At 46.3% G+C, this 22,265-nt stretch overlaps 1 protein-coding gene across 12 annotated transcripts in view; it reads right to left on the reverse strand.

Annotated features, from left to right (window-relative positions):
* The window catches only part of APBB2 (amyloid beta precursor protein binding family B member 2), a 377,389-nt gene that overhangs the window by 91,115 nt on the left and 264,009 nt on the right, over positions 1-22,265 (reverse strand). For 10 of the 12 annotated variants that reach the window (XM_059383005.1, XM_059382956.1, XM_059382935.1 and 7 more), the window contains 3 exons: positions 13,970-14,032; positions 13,478-13,563; positions 13,322-13,382 (listed from right to left, as the gene is read on the reverse strand). In XM_059383005.1, the coding sequence (XP_059238988.1) occupies positions 13,322-13,382; positions 13,478-13,563; positions 13,970-14,032 (210 nt within the window). The remainder of the gene's footprint in view (positions 1-13,321; positions 13,383-13,477; positions 13,564-13,969; positions 14,033-22,265) is intronic. The other 2 variants (XM_059383023.1, XM_059383013.1) reach the window with 1 other exon arrangement.

Here is a 22,265-nt window from a genome sequence, read left to right on the forward strand (position 1 = left end):
GTGTTTTATAGGTGCTACATTATTTATCTCTGCGACGGAAAGAATGCTTTAAGGCTGCTCGAGGCAACGGGCCAGGTAATGCTATAGTCCTTCGTTCTTGGGTGATGCTTGTAAGTCCCTGACCCCTGAAAGGGGAGGAGAAGGAGGTGGGGGGGGGGGGCAGGGAGCAGCAGGCCAAGGAGCAAGCAAACCACCCACAGTTCCCTGCAAGAGGGGGGGCAAATCTGAGGTCAATTAATATTTACATGCAACTCTGCAATAAGTTTGTTTGTTTGTTTGTTTTTAAAGCTAGCATAAAATCTCTCTGGCTGAGGGGCGCCTGGGTGGCTCAGTGGGTTAAAGCCTCTGCCTTCGGCTCAGGCCCTGATCCCAGGGTTCTGGGATCGAGCCCCGTATTAGGCTCTCTGCTCAGCAGGGAGCCTGCTTCCCCCCTCTCTCTTTCTGCCTGCCTTTCTGACTACTTGTGATCTCTGTCTGTCAAATAAATAAATAAAATCTTAAAAAAAAAAAAATCTCTGGCCGAAGTTCCTATCTTTTCACCAGGGCTCTGGAGTTGCTAAGCCCAGTCTGGGCTTAAACCAGGGCACCAGGAAAGGAAGGCTTGTATGGCCAGACTCAGCAGCCTTCGTTCCCATTCTGGCTGAACCAGTGAGGAATTCTGGACTGATGAATGCTTACCATAACTGTACTCTAGCCTAAAGGAAAAGGGAAGAGCGATTTGTTCCATGTAAAGTGAAAAATTCACAAAACGCACACACAGACACACATGGAACGCAGCCCATCAGAGAACTGTTTTGAGGCTTTTGTCTATCAGACGACACAAGCGACAATCCCATGGACACAGAGGAAATTCTCTATACGTATTGTCACTGTCTCCTTTCTGGAAATTAGACTGAAACTCCTCACATACAGAAGCCAGTACTATCCGTGTTTCCGTTCGCAACCATTGGGTTCCCAGACATTTCCCACTTTAATTTTTTTCCCTAAGGCCTGGAAAACAAACTTCTGCTGCTTGTGTGAAGCTAGGACACATTGTAAAGCTCCAGTTGCTACAATGATGGCCAAGCTCAGGGTTGAGAGAGAGAGAGAGAGGGCAGGTGCTTTCCAGTGAGTGCGCCTGGGATTAGCCTCCAGCTGACGTCGTCCACACCACAGCAGAAACCCGTAACTCACCACGGCTGACAAGGGGCTGTGGGAAGCCCCCTACAGCACAATTTGGCGAAGAAACTATTAGAAGACCAAAATGAGACATCACGTTTAGCTTGAGCTGCAGGTTATCAAGGCATTCCTTCTTCCTTTTTTTTTTTTTTTTAAAGATTTATTGTAGAGAGAGCGAGCACGTGTGTGTGCATGGGGGTGGTGTGGTGGGCAGAGGGAGGAGGAGGAGAGTGAGAGAGTCCTCAAGCAAACTCCCTGCTGAGCTCAGAGCCTGACCCAGGGCTCGATCTCATGACCCTGACCTAAGCCGAAATCACAAGTCGGACCCTTCACTGACTGAGCCATCCAGGCGTTCCTCTAACATCTTCTAGGACATCTCTTTGGTCATTTCTGTAACAGCTTCTTTGGTCCTCACAGTAACAAGGTGAGGTCCCCCGCGCAGGCATTAGCATCACCCCATCCTACCAATGAGACAAGCCAAGTCCAGAGAGGTCAAGAGACTTATTCAAAGTCACACAGCTCATCACCCGCAGAACTGGAGCTAGAACGCAGGTATGTCATCTCCTGCTTGATCATCTCTCCACCTGGAGCATGGCGTACAGGGAGGATGGAGTCCGTGGCTGGATTTTCCTCTTTTGTCATTTCCCAGTGCCTGGGATCGCCACCACGGAAACCAAAAACAAGACACACGCCAAAAAATACATTTTGTATTTCCTCCCAATCTTTGAAAGAGTTGCACATCGTCAGGTAAACCTGAGCTTGTGGTAGAGAATTCCCACAACAGTCACACAGGAAACCAGAGAAACCAGCCAGACGTGCTCGTGGGGCTGAGGGAGGGCCCAGTGACGTGACCGGCCCAACAGTCCGCAGATGAAAATCTTGGAGCTAGGAAGCTGGGCCACCTGGGTGCAAATCGTAGCTCTGCCCTCCACCAGCTGTGGAACCATGGGCCAGTCCTCTAAGAGTCTATCCCTTGGCTTCAACCAGAAATAGGAGAAACAAATGAACACACCTCACAGGGCTTGTGTGAGAACGAAATGGGGGAGAGTGCCATGTGGGTATCTGTCATTGGCATTTACGGAGGGGCTAGAGGAGGCTCAAAGACAGAAAACTGAGCGTGCCCAGTACAGCCCCAAACCACCTCGGTATGTCTGTGCTTCACAAATACGAAATGCTCAACGGACCTCAATGGTCATCATGATTGTCTGACTATGAGAAAGAGCGTGGACCTGGCAGTCTATCTCAGGTTCCAGTCTTAGTTTGTCTACATAATAGATCTGTGACTTTAGGAAAGTGACTTAGATTCTGTAAATCTCGATTTCCTGATCTGTAAAACAGAGTAATGGTATCGCCTTCCTGGAAGGGTTGTGTGGAGAATCAGATGACCCACGGCAAGTCACACACCTAGTAGGGCGCTCAGACCACGGATGGAATCAGAGTCATGTGCAGCCCCCCAACCATCCCCAAATGATGGCAGTCTACGCTGTGTGCCATTCACACTGTTGCTTCTAGATCTCAACTAAAATATAGCGCAGACGTATGAGAACAGCTGAAGTAGAGAGATGAACTTCATCGAGTATTTTACGTTACTTATGGAGTAACGCTGGTCTACAGTGTCAGTTTCAAAGAAACAAAACTGAGCCCCGTCTATAAATAAGCTCTAGGTTGCTACAGACATGATCTGAACTCACAGCTCTAAAATAAAATATGATAAAATAAATCATGGCTATCAGGGGAAAGGCTTTTTGAGAAATCATATGTTCTTGGCTCTAGGTTCCATGTATCATTTACATGGGCCAACTTCCAAGCCTTGCTAGAGATGGAGGTCACTGCTGCTTAAGCCAACCGCTGTAATGTGGCTGGAGTAGAAAAGTGGGACCCAGGTAGGAACCTGTCTGCCCCTTTCTAAGCAGCAAATCTTCTAAGAGAATGAGAGACCATAAGAGAATCCAAAGGGACACCTCGCTGCTGTGTGCCAAGGGGAGGTGAACTAAAGTGCCATCTGACTAGAGATCTGGGTTAAGAATAGGTCGGTTCAAGAGCTAAGCATAGAATTAGTGATGTTGTTTTTGGTTTGAGGGTCTCAAGGTCATTTGAAATTATCTTTTACACTAACTATTTTTAAAGATATAATTGACATATAACATTGTGTAAGTTTAAGGTATACAATATGTTAGCTTGATACATTTATATATTGTAACATGAATACTATCATAACATTAATTAACACCTGGATCATGTCACCTATTTTGTGTGTGTGTGTGTGTGTGTGTGTGTGTGTGAACAATTAAGATCCACTCTCTTACCAACTCTCAAGTTTATGATACCGTATTGCTGACTATGATCACCATTTTGTAGATCAGCTCCCCAGAACTTCTACCTTATAGCTGGAAGTTTGTACCCTTTGACTAACGTCTCCCCATTTCCCCCAGCCCTGAATGCCTTCCTTGAACCCAGTCTGTTTCTCCGAGCTTGACTTTTTTTTAGATTCCACATATAAGTGAAAGCATACAGTATCTATTTCTCTGTGTGACTTATCTCACCAAGGTGATGCCCTCAAGGCCCATCCACATTGTTGCAAATGGCAGGACTTCCTTCTTTCTCATGACTATATATATATATACACACACGCGCACACACACGCACATGTATCTGTACCACATATTCTTTATCTGTTCATCTACTGACAGACACTTACATTGTCAATTAAAATTATTCGTGTGTTATTGCTTAGTCAGCTGATTTCAAACGTTGCCTTCAACATGAAGCGACTGAAATCCCACAGCTGTCCCTTCCGGCAATATCGTCACCGTCGTTCTACCATTTTCTCTGCTGTGTTGTTTTCTTTTCCTCCCCTCCCCAGTCTGATGGACCTCATCCCAGCTGCTACGTAACAGCTGTTGAGTAAATATATGCCAAACAAAGGGACGGATGAACCCACGGCGGACAACTGTTGAGAGCTGTTTCTCTCAGCCCCCGAGACTGAAAATAAGGAAGCCTGACTCTAAGCTTTCCTGATAAGCAGCAGGGCCAGGAGTGGAGGAAGAACTCACACTCTGATCTCTGTGGCTCACACCTGGGTGAGTCCCGGGAGTGAGGGTACCATACGGCTCAGCTAACCTGACTCACATCTGAATAATTCTGACTGTTCTGGAGGAGGAGCCAGCATGTCTCTATAAATTTTCTGAACTGACAATAAGTGAGAAATGTTTGCGTTACTGCCTCAAGACTGGGGCTGGTATGAATTCCCAGTGCACAGCGCGCAGAGACCAAGGTCTTAATTAGCCTTCCCGGGCATCCGTCACCACGAGGCGCAGCGGCCAACGACGGATAACAACGCGTCTCATTTCCACAGCACCCTTCAAAACTTGGGGGCTTCCGTGGCTGCCAATTCCCCAACTGCTCATTCGGGCAAGTGTGGTGACCAGAAGTTAATAAGGGAAAGGCAGCCGAGGTTCTGCCAGAAACAGCATTGTGTTCGGCTGTGTTGGCAAATTAAGGGAGGAAAACAGTTTTAGAAACACAAAAGCTGTCCTCTGGGCTAGGTGACAAAATGAACATCCAAGGCCAATGGCTCAACGTCCGAGAATGAGTGTCAGCTCTACTCCACAGAACAGGCTATGTGAGGGTCAGGAAGACTGGCTTTGAGCTCTGCTCTTCCCCGATGAGCCACACACTCTTGGGAAGACCCCACTGCCTCTCTCTGCTCCTCCCGCACCCCCGTCAGGCTTGAATGAAATAGTCTGTATTTTCTCTTTGTGAATGTCAACCTAAAAGCCACACACGAGAGGAAGAATCTCATTCTGCCAAGACTTGATATGTTCATCATTGGCTCTGCGCCTTGGTTTCTTGATTCAACTGTGTTGATAATGCCCTTCACTAAAGACATTTTTGTTGAACGACTGAAATGTGGGAATGACATTTACCACAGCTCGTCTGTGCCAAGATGGCGGCAACAAAGCCTCCCATCCGCGTACTCTTGCAATGTGACCTTGCCGCTCTCCCTCAAGAGGCAGGATCCACGTCTCCACCTTTGGTCTGGGCCAGGACTGCCCTGATCAATAGAATATGGCACAGTGTGGGGTCAGTTTGAAGAATAGCCTTGTCACCCCTGGTGGCTTTAGCTGATTGCTTCTTAGAAGCCAGACACCACATGAGAAGTACACCCGCCCACCAGAGACCACGCCTGTGAGAGACCCAGCCACGGGGAGAGGCCCTGAAAGACAAGATGCCAGGTGAAGGGAGAGAGAAACCTGAGAGCACCGAGCCGCCAGCCATGTGAGTAAGAGGCCATCTTGGGAGTGGACCCTCCAGCCCCAGCTGCCTCCATGTGGATCAGAAAGGAACTGCACTGCTGAACTTTGCCCAGAATCCACAAAAGCAAGAGCGAAATAAATGGTGGTTTTAAGCTCCCAGGAGGAGCTTAAGAGGCTCCTGGTGCAGAGCCCAACAAGGGGCTCGATCTCACAATCCTGAGACCATGACCCAAGCCCAAATCAAGAGTCTGACGCGGCTTAACTGACTGGGCCAATTGCATGCCCCGATGATGAATTTCATAGAAATAGATCTGTTCTTAAAAGCATTTGCTGAAAATGAACACAAATTGACATATACAATTATTTTCAAATCTTCTGCGTTTACATTTACTGAATGGGGAAGAATCACTCAGTCCCGTGTCAACGCAAGTACCTTCAGGCTTAGCATCAGCCTAAGTACCCTCTCCTTCTGGAAAACCATGTGAGCCACCCAGGGTAGGACTTAGTCAGCCAGGGTAGGACTTAGCACTGAGAGCAATGCATTGAATTGGCCTGTTTGTGGTCTACCTCTCGAAACAGGGAACATATCTATTCCTCTTTGTGTAGGAATAGTAAAAAATGGCTAATGCATAAAGAATGCTTCTTAAGCGCCAGGGATGGTTCTAGGTACTTGACACATATCTTAGGTCAACCCAATGTTTACCCCACTTGGTGCGAGGTGGCCACTAGTATAATCCTCACTCTACAGAAGAGGAAACCGAGGTACAGAGAGGTAGAGCATCGTTGCCAAGTTCGCCCAGCTAGTCAACAGAGAGTCCGGTTTTAGAGCCACTCAGTCTGGGTCCAAAATCCCAGATGTTCTTAATCATGTCTCATACAGCTGCTCCTTTAGCCTTGTGTTCTCAGTGAACGTGTTTGATGCAATGAAGGCATTGACAGCAGAAATCCAATCCAACCTTTTCATACAGATCAGGATTTCTGGAAGAAAAACTTGTGCCACATGAATAAAAGTCAATTAGGAGAACTATACACAGACACAGAATCCTGCACTAACGCTAAGTAATGATCACGAATTTGCTACACAGACCAGAAATAAATCCGAAAGGGTAGATACTCCCTACCTCTTCCTGTTTATCTATTCGTGCTAATCTAGTCAGTAGCCGCTAATATAATTACTTCATGAAAATCTATGCTACTAGGAAGCAAGGGAGGGCACAGATAAATAGAGCTCATAGAGGAATATTGGAATTTCACGTTCATTCATCACCCACTTCAGAAAGCTCTTCCACCAGACCCACAATCAGACTGATCTACACCATCTCCATCCCCCTATCTCCCCCGTTTTGGGGCAGGTTGTAATGCAAGAGTAAGCAGACAAGCAGGGCTTACAGAAAATCCAGCACCTGGTTAAAAAAATCCCCCAGCAGCTGACAACTGCTTGCACATGGGCCCTAACAGAGCAGGCAAGAGCCGTGCATCAAAGCCAAGGCCATGGCCCTGCAGAGGATGTGTGGCAAGGATGCTTTGGTCAGGTTTCAAACTTTTTAGTGTTACCCCTCGAAGTGCTGTCGGTACGCCAGCCACAGCAGCATCTGGGAGCCTAACAGGAACACAGTCCCTTGTCTCTCAACACCTAGATCTGAAGCTGCTAACATGGGCAGGGAAGTTTGAAAGCAGTGCAAAGTGTGGACCACATGAGTCTGGAGGGCGGTGAAAAGAAAGGGGGTGGGGGTCTGTCCTCAAGCTATGACCTTGCAGTGCCCTCCCCCAAACTCATCTCTGGCATCTCTGATCCCTCCGCCCAGAACTCCTGGGCAGACTCAAGGTTACCCTTATAGCTTAGGGAGCCAGTAATAGACAGTGGGTAGGCCTGACATTTTCTTGGACTTCCAGCTCAAAAGCATCTGAGTTGAGTCCTTCCGCCAGTTACTAGCTGTGTGATAAATTCTATGACCTGTTTGAAGCATTGGTTTCTTATCTATAATCTCAGGAAATAAACAGCAGGGAAACAGCCTGAGAGTACCCGTGCACCTAGCAGAGGCCGAGCGTGTGTTTGAAGAAGGGGGCCCAGCAGCCTGTCTCCAGCCCTGGAGAGTACTCAGGGGCCAGTTCTGCTTTCTTGCCTTCTCCAGCTCTGAAGATCGATCAGATGGCACTAACCCATCTGCAGATGCCAGAGGTCAGGACTGCTTCGTTTCATCTTAAAATTTCTCTGAACCAGAGTGACTTCTGAGAGGATCCCACATTCATTTCCCAGAGGAAGAAGCTGAAAGGGGGTGAATTAAGTGCCTGGAATAAAATTGTCTTTTTTACCCAGGTCCTTTACACTGGATTTCAGAGCAGAAGGTTCTAGAGGCAGTTCTAAATATCCTGGAAATGATCTGTTATCATTTGGGGTTATCCAAGGCCCAGGAGACCCCTTGAGTGCCATCTCTACCACGAGCTTATTGTGTGACCCCAGGGAAGTTATTTACTCAACTTTTCTGAGAACAACTTTTTTTCGCCTATAAAGGAGGCCCTCTGGATCATCTCCAGGGCCAGTCACTTGCAGCCGTAAGCAATTCAATGATTCTGACTGAAAGGAGGTCTCTGCCCATTTCTTTAAGATGTAATTTTTGGTATTGTCCACAAGGTGGCAGCACCCCTCCTTTACAGAAGTCCAGGCAGAGCAACACAAAGGATGAGAAAGAACTCTAAAGAAAGTAGCACCCATTTTTCAAAGGATTAAGTTTTCTACAATTTAACTAAAACATTTCATTTTAGTTTTGATCACTATCATCAAGAGTTTGGTTGGCAATGTGCTACATACCATTAGGGAAGGACAGTTTTATGGGGCTAAGTTTGGATTTTAAGGTATTTTGGTAGGATGAGTGAAGGTCAGACAGGAAATTAATGGGAATTTAGAAATGCAAGGTACCTGACAGCTCAAACAGCACAAGGGGTTGCCTTCTTGAAAAACGAAGCACAAGAGGCAATTATCTACCAAACGTTCATATACACAGAAATTTTAAAGGGTGCCTGGGTGGCTCAGGTCATGGTCCTGGAGTCCCGGGATGGAGTCCCACAAGGGGCTCCCTGCTCATCTGCTTCTCCCTCTGCCCCTCCCCCTGCTTGTGCTCACTCTCTCTCGCAAATAAGTAAATAAAATCTTAAAAAAAAAAAAACCACAACATTTTCACATGGAAGAGTAACACAAAAGAGACAAAGAAATGATTGGAGAAAAAATATTTGAGATTACAATAATGAATAAAATTTGGAATTTAAAACGCACAGAAATGAAACAATGTGGTACCCTGAACTAGACATGGGAACAGAAAAAGGACATTTGAAGACAAACTAGTAACATCAGAATGAAGTGTTTAGTTAATTGTTTTGTGCTCCTATTAACTTCTCAGTTTGGACAAATACACTATGGTTGCGTAAGACAGGACACTAGGGGAAGTGGGGTGAGGGAGATCTGGGAACTCTCTGTACTACCTCTGCAACTGTTCTGTATTTTTAAAATTATTCCTAAATATAAATTTTTTCTAAAACTTTCAGAGTGGGCACCTGGGTGGCTCAGTTGTTAGGCATGTGCCTTTGGCTCAGGTCATGATCCCAGGGCCCTGGGATCAAGCCCCGCATCGGGCTCCCTTCTTGGCAGGAAGCCTGCTTCTCCCTCTCCCATTCACCCTGCTTGTATTCCCCCTCTCTCTCTGTTTCTCTCTGTCAAATAAATAAATAAACTTTTTTAAAAAGATAAATAAAACTTTTATAGAATAAAACTGTTCCACAGAAAGCAGCCAAGAATGAAAAGAAACAGTTTCATAAAGCAACGTCTCATCTTGATAATTTCAGGAGACACTTAGAGGAGGACCCAGCTCAGGTGCCATGAAACTAGGCTGAATACATTAAAATGACAAAGCCTAGAATAAAGCGGGTGGTGAACAAAGAGGTGTATCCTAGGACATTACTGGGGGAATTATACGCAGTGGGATCTTCTCTGTAAAGCACTTATTGCCATAAGCTGACAGCCTCTGACCCGAGAGTACCTGTTTCAGCGACCTATACCAAAGCAGTAATTTTGAAGGAAAACATCACCTAGTCTTATGAAGTTGTAGCTCTGCTCTGTAGCACTAGAAGTTGCTCCTACAGCGGCTGTGTGCCGAGACGGGTTATGGCGCTATTCATTAAATGTGATCTTATATCAGCGGAGTTAAGAACGGTAAATCTGAGAACTGCAGAAAGGAAGATATGAAATGTTTTTTTAAAGATTTTATTTATTTAGTTATTTGAGAGAAAGAGAGAGAGCGAGTGAGTGTGCACACGAGTATAAATGGGGGGAGGAACAGAGGGAGAGGGACGAACAGACCCCGCTAAGTGTGGAGTCCGGGAGTGGGGGCTTGATCCCATGACCCTGATTATCATGACCTGAGCCGAAATCATGAGTCAGACACTCAGCCTACTGAGCCAGCCAGGTGTGCCCCTGAAATAATTTTTAAAGAGCTCACGGCATGTAGTATCCTGGATTGGGTCCAGCAACCCCCCCAAAAACACAAAACAAAACAAAACAAAACAAAACAAAAAAACGGCATTAGTGAGAGAAAAAAAAAAAAAAAAGAAAGAAAAACTGAATGAGATCTATAGTTAATAATATGGTATCAGTAGTTGTTCATTTTCATTATGGTACTATGATAATGAAGATGTTATTAGGGAAAGCTAGGTGAAGGAGGTACCTGGGAAGTTGAACTCTGTGTCTCTTATGTAAATCTAGAATCATTTTAAAATTAAAAAAAAAAAACGAACACCTCAGAATTATACACAAATGCACAACCATTACCATCAACTAAAATAATAATTATTGGACAAAGAATTAGGTGGGCTCAAAAAACATTTCCAGAGTTTTAAAAATACTTTGCTCTTTGAGATGGGTTGGGGGGGGTGCTTGTGTGTGCGTGTGTGTGTGCACGTGTGCATGTGTGGTCATTTTATGTTGCCATTGTTTATTTAGAGGTTCCACTGAACAACTTGATTGTCAAGGTGCCCAGACTCACAGTGGCTGGAGAGGGTTTGCAACACGCACATCCTGATAGCCTGAAAATGATTTTGATTTTTTTTTAGCATGTAAATTTCACTTAGGAAGAAAGACGTTTAGGAAGTAATCCGTCCTTAGGGACTATATTTATAATTCCGTGGCACATGAAATTATTTTTTCTCCCTAAAGAAAGGATACTTCCTGCTTATCTTGGGGGGCACTCCGTTTTCTAGTTTTTGGCTGGTTGAACGCATGTGCAGGGTTATCTAAAGCAATAACAACTTCTACAAAAGAACTTCAACATCTAGAAAATCTAAGTCTTTGCCACTTCTCCCTTCTCAGGTGCCCTAGGTAACCTTAAACAGGCATGAAGGGGACAGGTGGCAAAGAACAGAGTGTATGTCTGTCTTGGGGGGGACTCCTCCAAAGTGACTTCAGTGAAGTCAGTACCAAACTCATACGCTTTTTCAAAATTGGTAAAGAATAACTTCGCTTAGGGCCACCGGATTTTTTTTTTTTTTAACGATTTTATTTATCTATCAGGCAGAGAGGGAGAAGCAGGCCCCCTGCTGAGCAGAGAGCCCGATGTGGGGCTCCATCCCAGGACCCTGGGATCATGACCTGAGCCAAAGGCAGAGGCTTTAATCCACTGAGCCACCCAGGTGCCCCGCTAATCTGATCTTTTCTGACTTTTGTCTGTTGTCCTAGTAGAGACAGATGCACTGATCATTCCTTTACATTTTCTGTGCCTTAAAAAAAAAAAAAAAAAAAAAAAACACATTTGTTCTTATAAGCTTTCAAAGACCTTACCTAAAACAGGGTAGGATATAAGATAAATAATACAATACATGTCCTTTCTTATTGAGAACTCGGTCCAGCTCCAGTAACGTATGGCAACACGGAACCTCCTTACCAACACGAACAAATTCATAGTAAGTGTTGGAACAGACACGTGGGCACTAGCAAGAGGCAGAAAGAGAATTCTGTGCACAGCACCACTGGGAGGTAAAAAGAGGGAGCACAGCTCGGGTCATATTTCAACCAGGTCTCCTGTTCCTGGTACCAATTCCACCTCCCCTCCTGCCTGGCCCTCCCCGCCCACTTGTCAGTGTCAAGACCCCCCTCACTCCCCAGCCCTTCTCCCCTCTGCCTCCAGCCTCTGCTGATAACCCTTGTAAAACACCTGGGCACAAACCAAATGATTCCCAGCCCGCCTTCCTATTCTACTGCATCTGCTCCCTGCCATAAAACTTGTCTTTAAAGGCCAGTATGTTAGCGGCAGCCCAAGGACCTGCTCACAATGCCCCTGGCTTGGGGGTGGCCTTCATCGTATGAAGCTGTGCTGAGCCTGTAGCTGAACGAGCGGACTAGGAGCGGCTGAAGTTCCCCTGCGAGCCCGAATGCTCACAGCCCTGATGGCAGCATGGCTGCTTCTCGCCAAGGAGTCAAGGTTTTGAAACTGCAGTGTTTCCCCACTGAACTACTACTAAGGGAGCTTACTGGCTCTTTTATTCACAGACACAGATCTGCTTTAGGAATGAAAAAAAATATCGAGGACCGGCTACATAATTGGCAAATGGAAATGTAATACTCAGAATGAAAATGCAGAGCCCCTGATCAAAGGCAGGGGGGAAAATGCCAGAAAAAGGGCTGAAACGAAATTGCTGCCTTTCCTGGTTTGTCTCTTCACTCATCATGGTGTGTTTTCCTTGGTATTCAAAGTCATGCTCTCTTGGGCACGGGACACCTGCAGGATAAGTGCAGACTCTCACAAGTGCCCACCCCACAGACCAACACCTTCTGGGTTCCCCACGCTGTGAGTTGCTGGACCGATGCGCCCGCACCCTGGCCAGGAATGGGGAAACTGAGTCAGGCGTCCCCCTTTCCCATGAACCCATCTCCCCTACCCCGAGGCGCAGCAGATAGGTGACCCTCCAGTATACCCCAACTTCTGTGCCAGAACACACCACGTACACAGACGGGCGGTGGGCAGGGCCTCACCCCCACTGAACTGCCCCCCTCCCCGCGGGGAACACATTGCTGTGCTATCAGCCTGGGCTGGGTAGGCCACCACTTTGCCCTTTTCAAGATGTCACAGGAGCATGTGTGCCCAGAGCCAACTCTCCCCGTGCTCCCAGTGAGGCCCCTACTGGGGTGGAAGGTGGTAGCGATTGCTGGGTGGAGGCAGCGATGAGGCTGTGTGGCAGGGCCCGAGGGGCTGAGGAGAAGGGGAACAAGCAGTCAAGGACCTCTCAGGGAGGTAGGAAGGTGGCAGAACTATTCCCAAACGAAGGGTCCAAGTCCCTGGTGCATCACCCCATTGGACGTCACTTACAAAAACAGGAATCCAAAGATGAGAGAATTTAGAACTTCAAGATGGCGACCACACCGCATGAAAGCCCGGGCCTAGGACCCTGTGCGAGGACAGTGGCCACATGCCCGTGTGGGCCTTGCTGGACCCCCGCCAGGAGTCCAGAAGGAAGAGCGCACTCACATTTTCCATCATAAATCAGGCCTGGGTTCAGGAGACAGAGGGTTCTGGAACAGGTGGGCCTGAGGAGCCTTGAACCACCTGCCGACCACCCCTCCCAGGACTCTGTAAGGCTGCCGAAGCCCACTCTCTTGAACAATAATTCTGACTTATTACATGGTGCAAAGAACTGGCGTAGTGTGATACGGGCACAGTCTTGATGATCATGGAAATCCTCCCAAACCTCACTTGGCCTAGGGATGTATTTCAGGTGTTGGGGAGCTTAGGAATGAGAGCGGATTGAAGATTCATTGCTTCATCCGTGGCTCTGGGTTGACAGTTGATGAAAACCGAGCCATTTCGAAAGTCATTACTTCAACGCAAGAATATAACCTGGCCACTAAAAACTCGTTTCTTACAAACCTTGGCTTCTGGGTCGCTATTGATGCTGCAAGAATCATCCTCCTCAGCATGTGGGGCATGTCTGGAAAGAAGAACAGAAAGCCGGACTGAGAATTATCCCGGAAACTCCAGCCGCACGAAGCCAGCCATGACGGCGGGGTCCTTTGCACGCCCTACCTGAGTTTCAAAGATGCATAGCGGAGGGTTGCTCCTTCAAACTCTTTTAAACTGGGGTCCGGGTTAACTGTGGCCGCGTGCAAATCCTAGGGGGAAAACAGATGCCCTGTTAATGGAGAAAAGGGGGAAGGGCTCCCGACGGGGGCATCAAATATCAAAGGGGAGCAAAGTTCTCTGGGCAAGAGGCAGAGAGTAGGTGTGAGCTTAGGCAGATAAAGGGCATGCAAGCTCGGTGCAAGCCCCAGGTTCTTACAAGACAGGAAACCCGGGGCAATCAGCTTGAAGTCATTCGCAACGGGACACATAAAAATAAATAAATAAATAAATAAATAAATAAAGGCAACATGTGTGTGAGCTGGGCGTCCCTCCTAGCAAGCCCCATCACTGCGTCCCTGCCGAAGGGATGATATTCATGAGGAAGAAAAAGATACAGCCACAGCCATGCAGAAAGGACAAAATATCGAATGATCTAGAATCTGACAATATACTTGCCTTCCAAATGTCACTATTAATCTTTCCCCCATTCAGAACAGCAAAATCACTCCATGGCTGTTTCTAGACATGTAATTATTCACATAGGAAAAAGCACATTGATTTAAAAGAAAAAAAAAAAATTAAAGAAAAAAAAGGAAAAAAAAAAAAACACAAGACACTGTTGTTAGCATTGATATCCACAGGACAGGTTAGGGAACAAATTCACTCTACCGGCAACTGGTTCGCTCACTCTAGATCTAGGTTATCGCCTGAGGCCTAGGGCGGGGAGGAGAGTGATGGCGCTCACGTTACTTACCACGGAAATGACTGACCATTGCTAGCGGTCAGTGTTAGATCTTCTAAACGTGGCCTTAAGCACACAATATGTTTTCTGGGATTAAATGCCTCGTGGACCTAATACCACGGGAACCTTCTCCTCTCCCGGTAACCCAACAGAACCATCTTCTGGAGATGGGGGTGGAATCCGGGATGGTAACTGTCCCTGGGAGGATCTGAACACTGGGGAATGTCCCCAGTCAAGGGCATAAAAACCGGAGGCTCACATTATTTTCATGTAGAAGAAAAAAGGACAAGGACAGGGCAGGAGAGCTGGTAAGGAACACAGCTTTGAGGTCAGCGCCTGCTGAGATTTAACTGACCCGAGACAGCTCGCCACAGTCTAATGTAAATTCTTCCAATTCGTAACAAGCTCTGCTTCCTTGTTACACACAAGCTTCTGCACAAATTGGTGCTTGATCATGAATGATTCTGTCAACAGAATCCCAGAACAAAGCGCGGAGCCTTGCCTTGTTGGGAGACAGCTCGGAATAGATCTTTGCATCTCAACAACCTCTCTATTGCCCTCAGACAACAGGCAATGTGGTTGGGTTGGTTTGTTTTTTTTCTTTCCCTTTCTACCACAGTGAGTGAATATCCAAATATTTTTCATGTAACAATTGGGGAAATAAATGAAGCGAACAAAACCCAGGGACGTCGTTATGAATGCGTTCCACTGATGTGTCAGGACAATCACCTCTTTTCTCGGCTAATAAATCACCAACGGATACCTTGCTCAAGTCGCTTTTCAGCTAAAGCGCTTTGAGAATCAGACGGCAATAGTGACCCATGATTCCTGCTCACGACATTACTGTAATTCGGAAACCCACTCAGAACAGGGCAGCGAAGTTTAAATGTGCCAAGTGTTGAGAGATGTGATCGTTTAACTGGGCGGGACGCGAGGAACGCGGAGCCCCTTGTCACTGGCACCACCGCCCGACGGGCGTCACTGTCACTTTCTTTTTTCGACTAAACACCTGAACTGCAGTTTTATGAAATAAAGTGGAACTTACACCACTGTATCTACTTTTTAAGAAATAATCTCTTTTATTGAGCAAAAGGAGCAGGAAAGCTGCCTAGCCCGTCACCTCTATCCTTACTCTATCCCCCAAAGTGGTGCTCAGATTTCACTGACGGGAAAATTCATCACATAGGAGAGTCTTATTAGCCCAGGAGACCTGTGAGCCCCTTGAAATCAGGGTGGGGTTTTGCACATGTACGTTTTCCTGGGGAGAGGATCCCCCACTCTTCTGTTTCCAGAGGGGCGGGTGACCAAGGAAGGTTTAGAATCCCCCTTGTAGGGGGTCTCATGATAAGGACCTGAAATCGCAAGAATTTTAAGCTAGAATTTCTTTCTTTCTTTCTTTCTTTCTTTCTTTTTTTTTAAAGGACAATAAGCCTATTTGATTCCAAATCATCATCACAGTATACATGTGAGCAGTATTTGTTTTTTCATTGAAGCTGAATGTCGAAAAAGGTTACCAGGTGATGAATTAGTAAGACTCCAGGTAATTATGTTCTTGAAGAGAAATTAAAAAAAAAAAAAAAAAAAAAAGAGTGGGTGTTTGACAAGAGGAATCTGAAATCAAATTATCCTCAACAGACACTGTGTGGGGACAGAAAGAGTATTTTTCAAAACAAGTATTCAGGAAAGCTTTCAGCATTTAATTAAAATAGTTCTCTGTATGCATGTATGGTTAAAAAAAATTTTTTTTAAATGTATTTACTCTTTGGATGTTGGGTCCCTGTAATGTAAAAGTTGATTATAATTCTAAAATTCTATGAATCCAGCTCTTATGCTACGGAGACATGAGTCAGCTGGCAAACTTCCAACAATCACCTCTTACAGATTTAAATAAAATAAAGGTCGCATACGCCAATTATTCAAAAGCTAAAATAACATGGGGGCTCTTAAAGAAACCCTTTAGTACAAAACTCAAGTAAGGACTAACAGAACCTATGTTATGATTAGGACAAAAGACCCTTTCCCCTCCTATATCTACAAGCACTCATTTTTCGAAATTTTCTCCCCTATAGAAGTGACCATAATTTTTCTTTTCTTTTTTTAAATTAAGGGCAACAAAAGACAACAACAATCTGTCTTGAGTTTTAAGAACCACACATTCTATACATCTAATTTTTTTTAAAGAAGAGAGAATACAACATTTTAGCTAATCTTTTTTTTTAAAGACACCCGGAAGAGACTGTTTGGTTCTACCGAAAGTCTGCATGGCGTGAGTGAGAGATGAATGAAGAGATGAGAAAAAGAGAAAGACAGTGACAGAGGGAAAGGCGGGTGGGCACTGCGCCTCTGGAAGGACAAGGACGTCGGACAGGGACAAAGCTAGTCAAGGAAGAACAGAGACCGTGTTCCATTAGCAGTAAGTTTCCAACTGATAATCTCTGAGGCAATGCAGCTAAATCTTTGCACCATGGAATGTTCTTGAGCCAGAGTTACAGGTAGGGACATAGTCTCCTGGTGCTTTTCTTGACCTTGACCGGGTGAAGCTCCCCTCCTCCTGACCAAAGTGATCACACTGAGTTCTGGGAAAGCCCTGAAGCCTTAGCAACTCAAAGGCGGTAGCGTCCCTGGGGACTGACCTATCTCCTGGGGCATGGTGTCTATCATGACCCTTCATGACCTTTCAGCATGGTGCCTTTCATGACCTCACAGTGAATCTGTGTGACGGTGGACCCACTAAGGGAATCCAATTGAATAACCTTGACTTTTTTTTCATCCTTATTTCTCTCCTGGGATCTCAGAAAGCAATTCTTCAATCATAGGAAAATGATGCATTGTCATTCTACTGGAAGAAAGAGAACACTGGAGTGGACAACGTCAACACCATAGTCTTGAGGATGCGGTCCGAGGGGATGAGAAAGGTTCTAAGAAGCAGTATCAGAATGTAACCTGGGGAGCAAGCATGGAGGGTGAGCCTGCTGTGAACCAGGCAGAGAGGAAAGCAAAAGAACATTCCCTAGTGACTTTGACGGAAGCTGCAATCATCACCTCCACGTGCGTGGGCTTCAGAAGTTCTGCCGCAAAGCCCGGATTCAAATCCTGCCTCTGCTCTCATCTGCTCTGTGACCTCAGTTCCTTGTCTAGGAAACAGTGCTACGGAGACCTCACCAACAGAGTGTGGACAAACAGATCGACAGCATGAGCCCTTAACATAGGGACTGCCTGCCCGGAGTCCCAGACATGGCCGTTCCCCTATCTGCTCTCTCTTTCCAGGGAGGGAAAAAAAAAGGCGGCCATTGGTAAGAATGAAAAACAGGTACCTACAGACTATAAAGTGTTATGAATCATGCTTCTTGATCGTCTTCTTGAGACCTAAGTCTCAGTACGTGTGGCCTTGATGATAAATGGCAGAGCCTGGAACGTTGGGACGTTAAGGAACAGGCCAGGCGATGTGAAAGAGCATTGACCATAGATGTGTCCACCTTTTCAGACTTCTTAAAATGCTTTCTGTGTTTTGTTGGATGCAGCACTATCAGAAGAACAGAGCTGTGGTGTGTCATGCAAACATAACCCAGAGAAGTTTAAAAAAAAAATCAAACTAGTAAACAGATTGACAAATACGTGTGCAATTAAATTCATCTTTGTGGGCGCTTGGGTGGCTCAGTGGGTTAAAGCCTCTGCCTTCGGCTCAGGTCATGATCCCAAGGTCCTGGGTTCGAGCCCCATATTGGGTTCTCTGCTCGGCAGGGAGCCTGCTTCCTCTTCTCTCACTCTCTACCTGCTTCTCTGCCTACTTGTGATCTCTGTCTGTCAAATAAATAAAAATTTTAAAAATCTTAAAAAAAAAAAAAATTCATCTTTGTGAGCCAAAGGATGGTCAGGAGTGGACCTGGGGCTCCAGTGCTGGCTTTGCTGCTACAGCAAGTCAACTAAGAACTCGTCCAGCCATGAACCTGGTTTATTCCTTCATTCAGCTTCACCAGGTACTGGACGCAGTGCCAGGTGTGGGGGACACAAGATGAGGGGGGACAGATCCTCACATCCACCCCAAGGAGGGAGACCGACATGCTGCAAGTAATAATACTATAAAAAGACTTCACGTTCACAGACCTGTACCCCTAGGGGTAATAATACATTATATGTTAATTTAAAAAAAAAAAAAAGACATCATCAGATAAAGGGCTTTCTAAGCGGAGGAATGGGAGCAGTAATTCCTAGGAGAAGCTGGGCTGAGTCGGAAGGGGCAGTGACATACAAACAAAGACGAGGAGATTAGAGGACCAGCTCTTGCACTCTCTTTATGTAGAATCACCTGGAAAGTTTATGATAAACGCAGATTTCCAGGTCCCACACCTAGAAAGTCCAGCTCAGTGGCCTCGGGGAGGGACCAAGGAATCAAAATATTCTACAAGCCTCAGAGGTCACCTTGGCCACTGTCCTTGGCTCACAGGCTGAGAATCGCTGCCAACAGCATTCACTAGGCCCTTCTAGAAGGTTCTCTGCAGTCATGATTGAGTCAAGAGTTTAGTAAAAAGATGACAGAATAGCTCCTTTATGTTTTCATCTTATTTCTAAATTTATATGAAATTCCACAGGTTCTAACATAATACATGGAATTTTCCCTCCTAGGGAGTTAGCGGCTCAGGGCCCTGACAGACCCCGGGAATGTCGCAGCGAGAATGGAGTGTTCTGAGAAACAATCCCACCTCCGCTCACTTCAGACGCACTTTCTCCTCCATACTTCTCCTCTTTAGGAACCAGGAATCCCTTCAGTTGGAAACACTATAAGGCAAGACTTGCCTATAGGCCAACAGTGATTCATAAAAATACTTTGTATGGCTCCTTTTTTCTAAAATTCGACATCCAAGTAATTTGGAACAAGTCAATTGACTGGAGGCACCGGGGGTCGGGGAGATCACTGTGGGCCCAATTTCAATAGCAAATGCTTCCTGGCTAGTTTATAAACTTTAGAAAATACTCCTGGCATACACAGAGGAGACATTACCCATTATTAGCACTTCCCCAGTGAACTCTGGAATGTGAAATGTAAAAATTTTAAACTGTAAGGAAGCTTTCAGTATTAAACTTTTGTGAAGCAGAATCAACAGATTTGGCACTTACTTGAGTTCCCCCCCAACCCAACAAAAAAGCTTGGGGCGGGGGTGGGGGAAGCTAAATAAAATATGGATTTCTAACCTGACATATTACAAGTTTCTTCTCGTCCTTAACATTTTGCTTTCTCTCAAGGTTCCAAATTAGTATGAAATAGATTCCATTAAGGGATCAAAGAAACGGTGTCAGAGAAATCATCATTTCTCTTCTACTGTCATTAGCACCTGAGACAATGTTATTAAGAGAAGTCGTTTTCTAGAAGGCTCTGCATAGGACACTGCCGACCCTAGGGTTGAGATGAAAAGCTGTGACTCTCACCAGTCCCTCCCCTCTCCCCGCCCCCTCCAAAGGAACTGTGAAGCCTGGGGCGGGGGCCAGGTCTGCAGACCTTCACTGAAGCTTCATTCCACCACCAGTAGGTGTGTGACCTAGGGCAAGCTTCGCCTCTCAGTCTTGGTGTGGTCAAATTCACAAAGCAAATGACAAGGGCAGTACCAGAAGCGCAGGGTTCTACTGGGAGTTGTGAGATGGGGCATGAGCTTGGCACCATCAACACTTCATTACCCTTGGTGCCTTTGGCTTAATATCGAGTCAGCGTCTACACGTCCTGGGTATACAGCAGGCTGGGTCTCTCCCCTGCTCTCCCTCCTCTTCTACCTGCTCACCTTTGCTTCTAGGATTTGCTTCTAGGATTTTAACATACTGCCTTATAAATGTGCACGGTTCTTGGATGTAATGGTCTTATGTATGGGGGAAAATAGTGTATGAAGTGAAAAATCAAAAAGCTGATGGGAAGCATATTCCATTGGTCTACTGGATAGGAGCGGAGCATGTGTTCTCTCTCTGAAGCTTAAAACGACACATGCTTTCACAAAGTTCCTTGGAGGGAGAAGGTCAACACGATGGCATGGTCAAGAGCAGAAGAGAGGCATGAGAAGCGCAGCAAGGTAGAAACTCACATAGAACCGGGACACAGCATCCAAGGCCAAGAACTAGACCCACGCCCCCTCCTACCCCAGCTGCACGGTTGCAGCACTCAGAGCTTTAGTTAACTCTTTCCTTAAATAAGGAACATATTAGCTGTCCTCTCTGTCTTGAAGGGAACAAGTGAGAGGGCATTTGTGAAAATACACTGAAAGCCACAACAAGGACGCTGAGTGCTGTGGATACTTTAAGGGAACACTGAACTCTAAGAGAGGAAGCAGGAAGCAAGGGCCGTGGGACAAAGTCTGAGTCTGGGAAGGGGCCCTGAGAGGCCGCCAGGATGGGAATGGGAAGCGGGTGTAGAGAAGGGGAAAGAATAGGCCCGTGTGGGATCAGAAGGAAGCTCAGGGATTAGCAGTGGACTGTGCTACCTGACCATCCTTCCCCAGGGCCAGCTGCCCACCTGTGATGCACACTTCCCAAAATTTTCTGCAGAAAACATGGCAGCAAAACCCTGCCACATTTATCGAAGAAATAAAAATCCAGCGTCCCATAAACCTTGGGCTGCCCTCCTTAGACTTGATCACACCCATGCCTTGGCCTCAGGAGACAGGCTTTAAGGAGAACTTCATTTCTTCTACCTGCAGAGGACAAAAGTTGCTGGGACAAAAGTGACATCTCAAAGAGAGCCTCATCTCACTTCTGGGACACTGAGAAAGCACAGTGGGCCAGAACAAGGGAACAAGTGAGAGAGCGAAGCTCAGGGAGAACAAATGTGGTCTAGGATCCGGGAGCATTTGGAATCTCTGAGTTCTGGACCCAGTGGTATCACTGGTCACCGACCTGTCTGCATCTCAGTTTCTCTGTCTGTAATGTATGGATACTGGGGATCAGCTGGCCCTCTCCTGTCCTCGTATGGCCGTAGGACACCCAGGTGAAGATGGATAAAGGTCGTAACAGGGGAACAAAGCCCTGGAACAGAGAAAGAAAATCTGATGCCAAAAGAAAAGATGTACAGGTGAGAAAGAGAGACGGTGTCTGTTCCTTAGGGAGAGCAGAGGTTGTATCCTGTCTGGCTCGGCTTCTGGGAGGCACTCGGTGGTCCGGGGAGAAATGCCAGGACACAATTAGGCTGGGAAGGGAGGAGGACTACATCTCATGCAAGCGCCTTGAGGTTTATCTTAGTCCCCAGCACATCTAACGCAAGGTGAATAACTGATGGAATTTGCTTGGCAAAGAGCAACATGAGACTTCAATAAAAAGTTACCAGGGCCCCCCAGTGATAAGCAACAAAGTCCCACATGGTTCAGTAGTGTGGAAGCACGTGCCTGATGATCTCACTCAAGGGCCAACCAACTGAGGCCCTTGTCTTGCACGGAGGGAATAGCTCACCCCAACCTGTCACTCGAAAGATCGAAAATCTGAGGCCCCGACTGGGGAAGGGAGGTGCTGAAGCCCGTACTAGCAGGAACGCACTTGGAATGTGGGTCTTACTACCTCCCAGAGGAGAGCAAGTCTGTAAGCCCAGATGTGAGAAACAAGATACCGTCTACTTCCAAAGCCAGGAAGCGTAAGAATGGTCGTGAGGACATGGAGGCGCTCTGCTGGGGAGGGACTGGTTCGGATCCCCTCCAAGGCCTCAAGGTCAGAAGAACGAAAGGCTGTGGTCAGACAGGCTGTGTGTTAGGGCTCTAACTGCTTTTCTGGAAAAAGCCATTGCTTAACTGTAACCTTTTCCAAAGGCCACGCTCTTGAATATTTTGTCACCAGGATTCACCAAGGTTCACCCCAAGAATCTCTGTATTAGGAAATACCACAGTGCAATTATTTTTTTCATGCCTCAATTCTTTGTTTAAACATCACGTTTCCTCCTTGGGGACAGCAGAAATTTATGTTGCTATTTATGTCTAAAATCATGTCACTTCTGCTAAATAAACAGATCCTTATAAAAAAAATTAGAAATTATGCATGGAAGGGCTC

The sequence above is a fragment of the Mustela nigripes genome, chromosome 1, assembly GCF_022355385.1.
Source record: "Mustela nigripes isolate SB6536 chromosome 1, MUSNIG.SB6536, whole genome shotgun sequence".
Lineage (NCBI taxonomy): Eukaryota > Metazoa > Chordata > Mammalia > Carnivora > Mustelidae > Mustela > Mustela nigripes.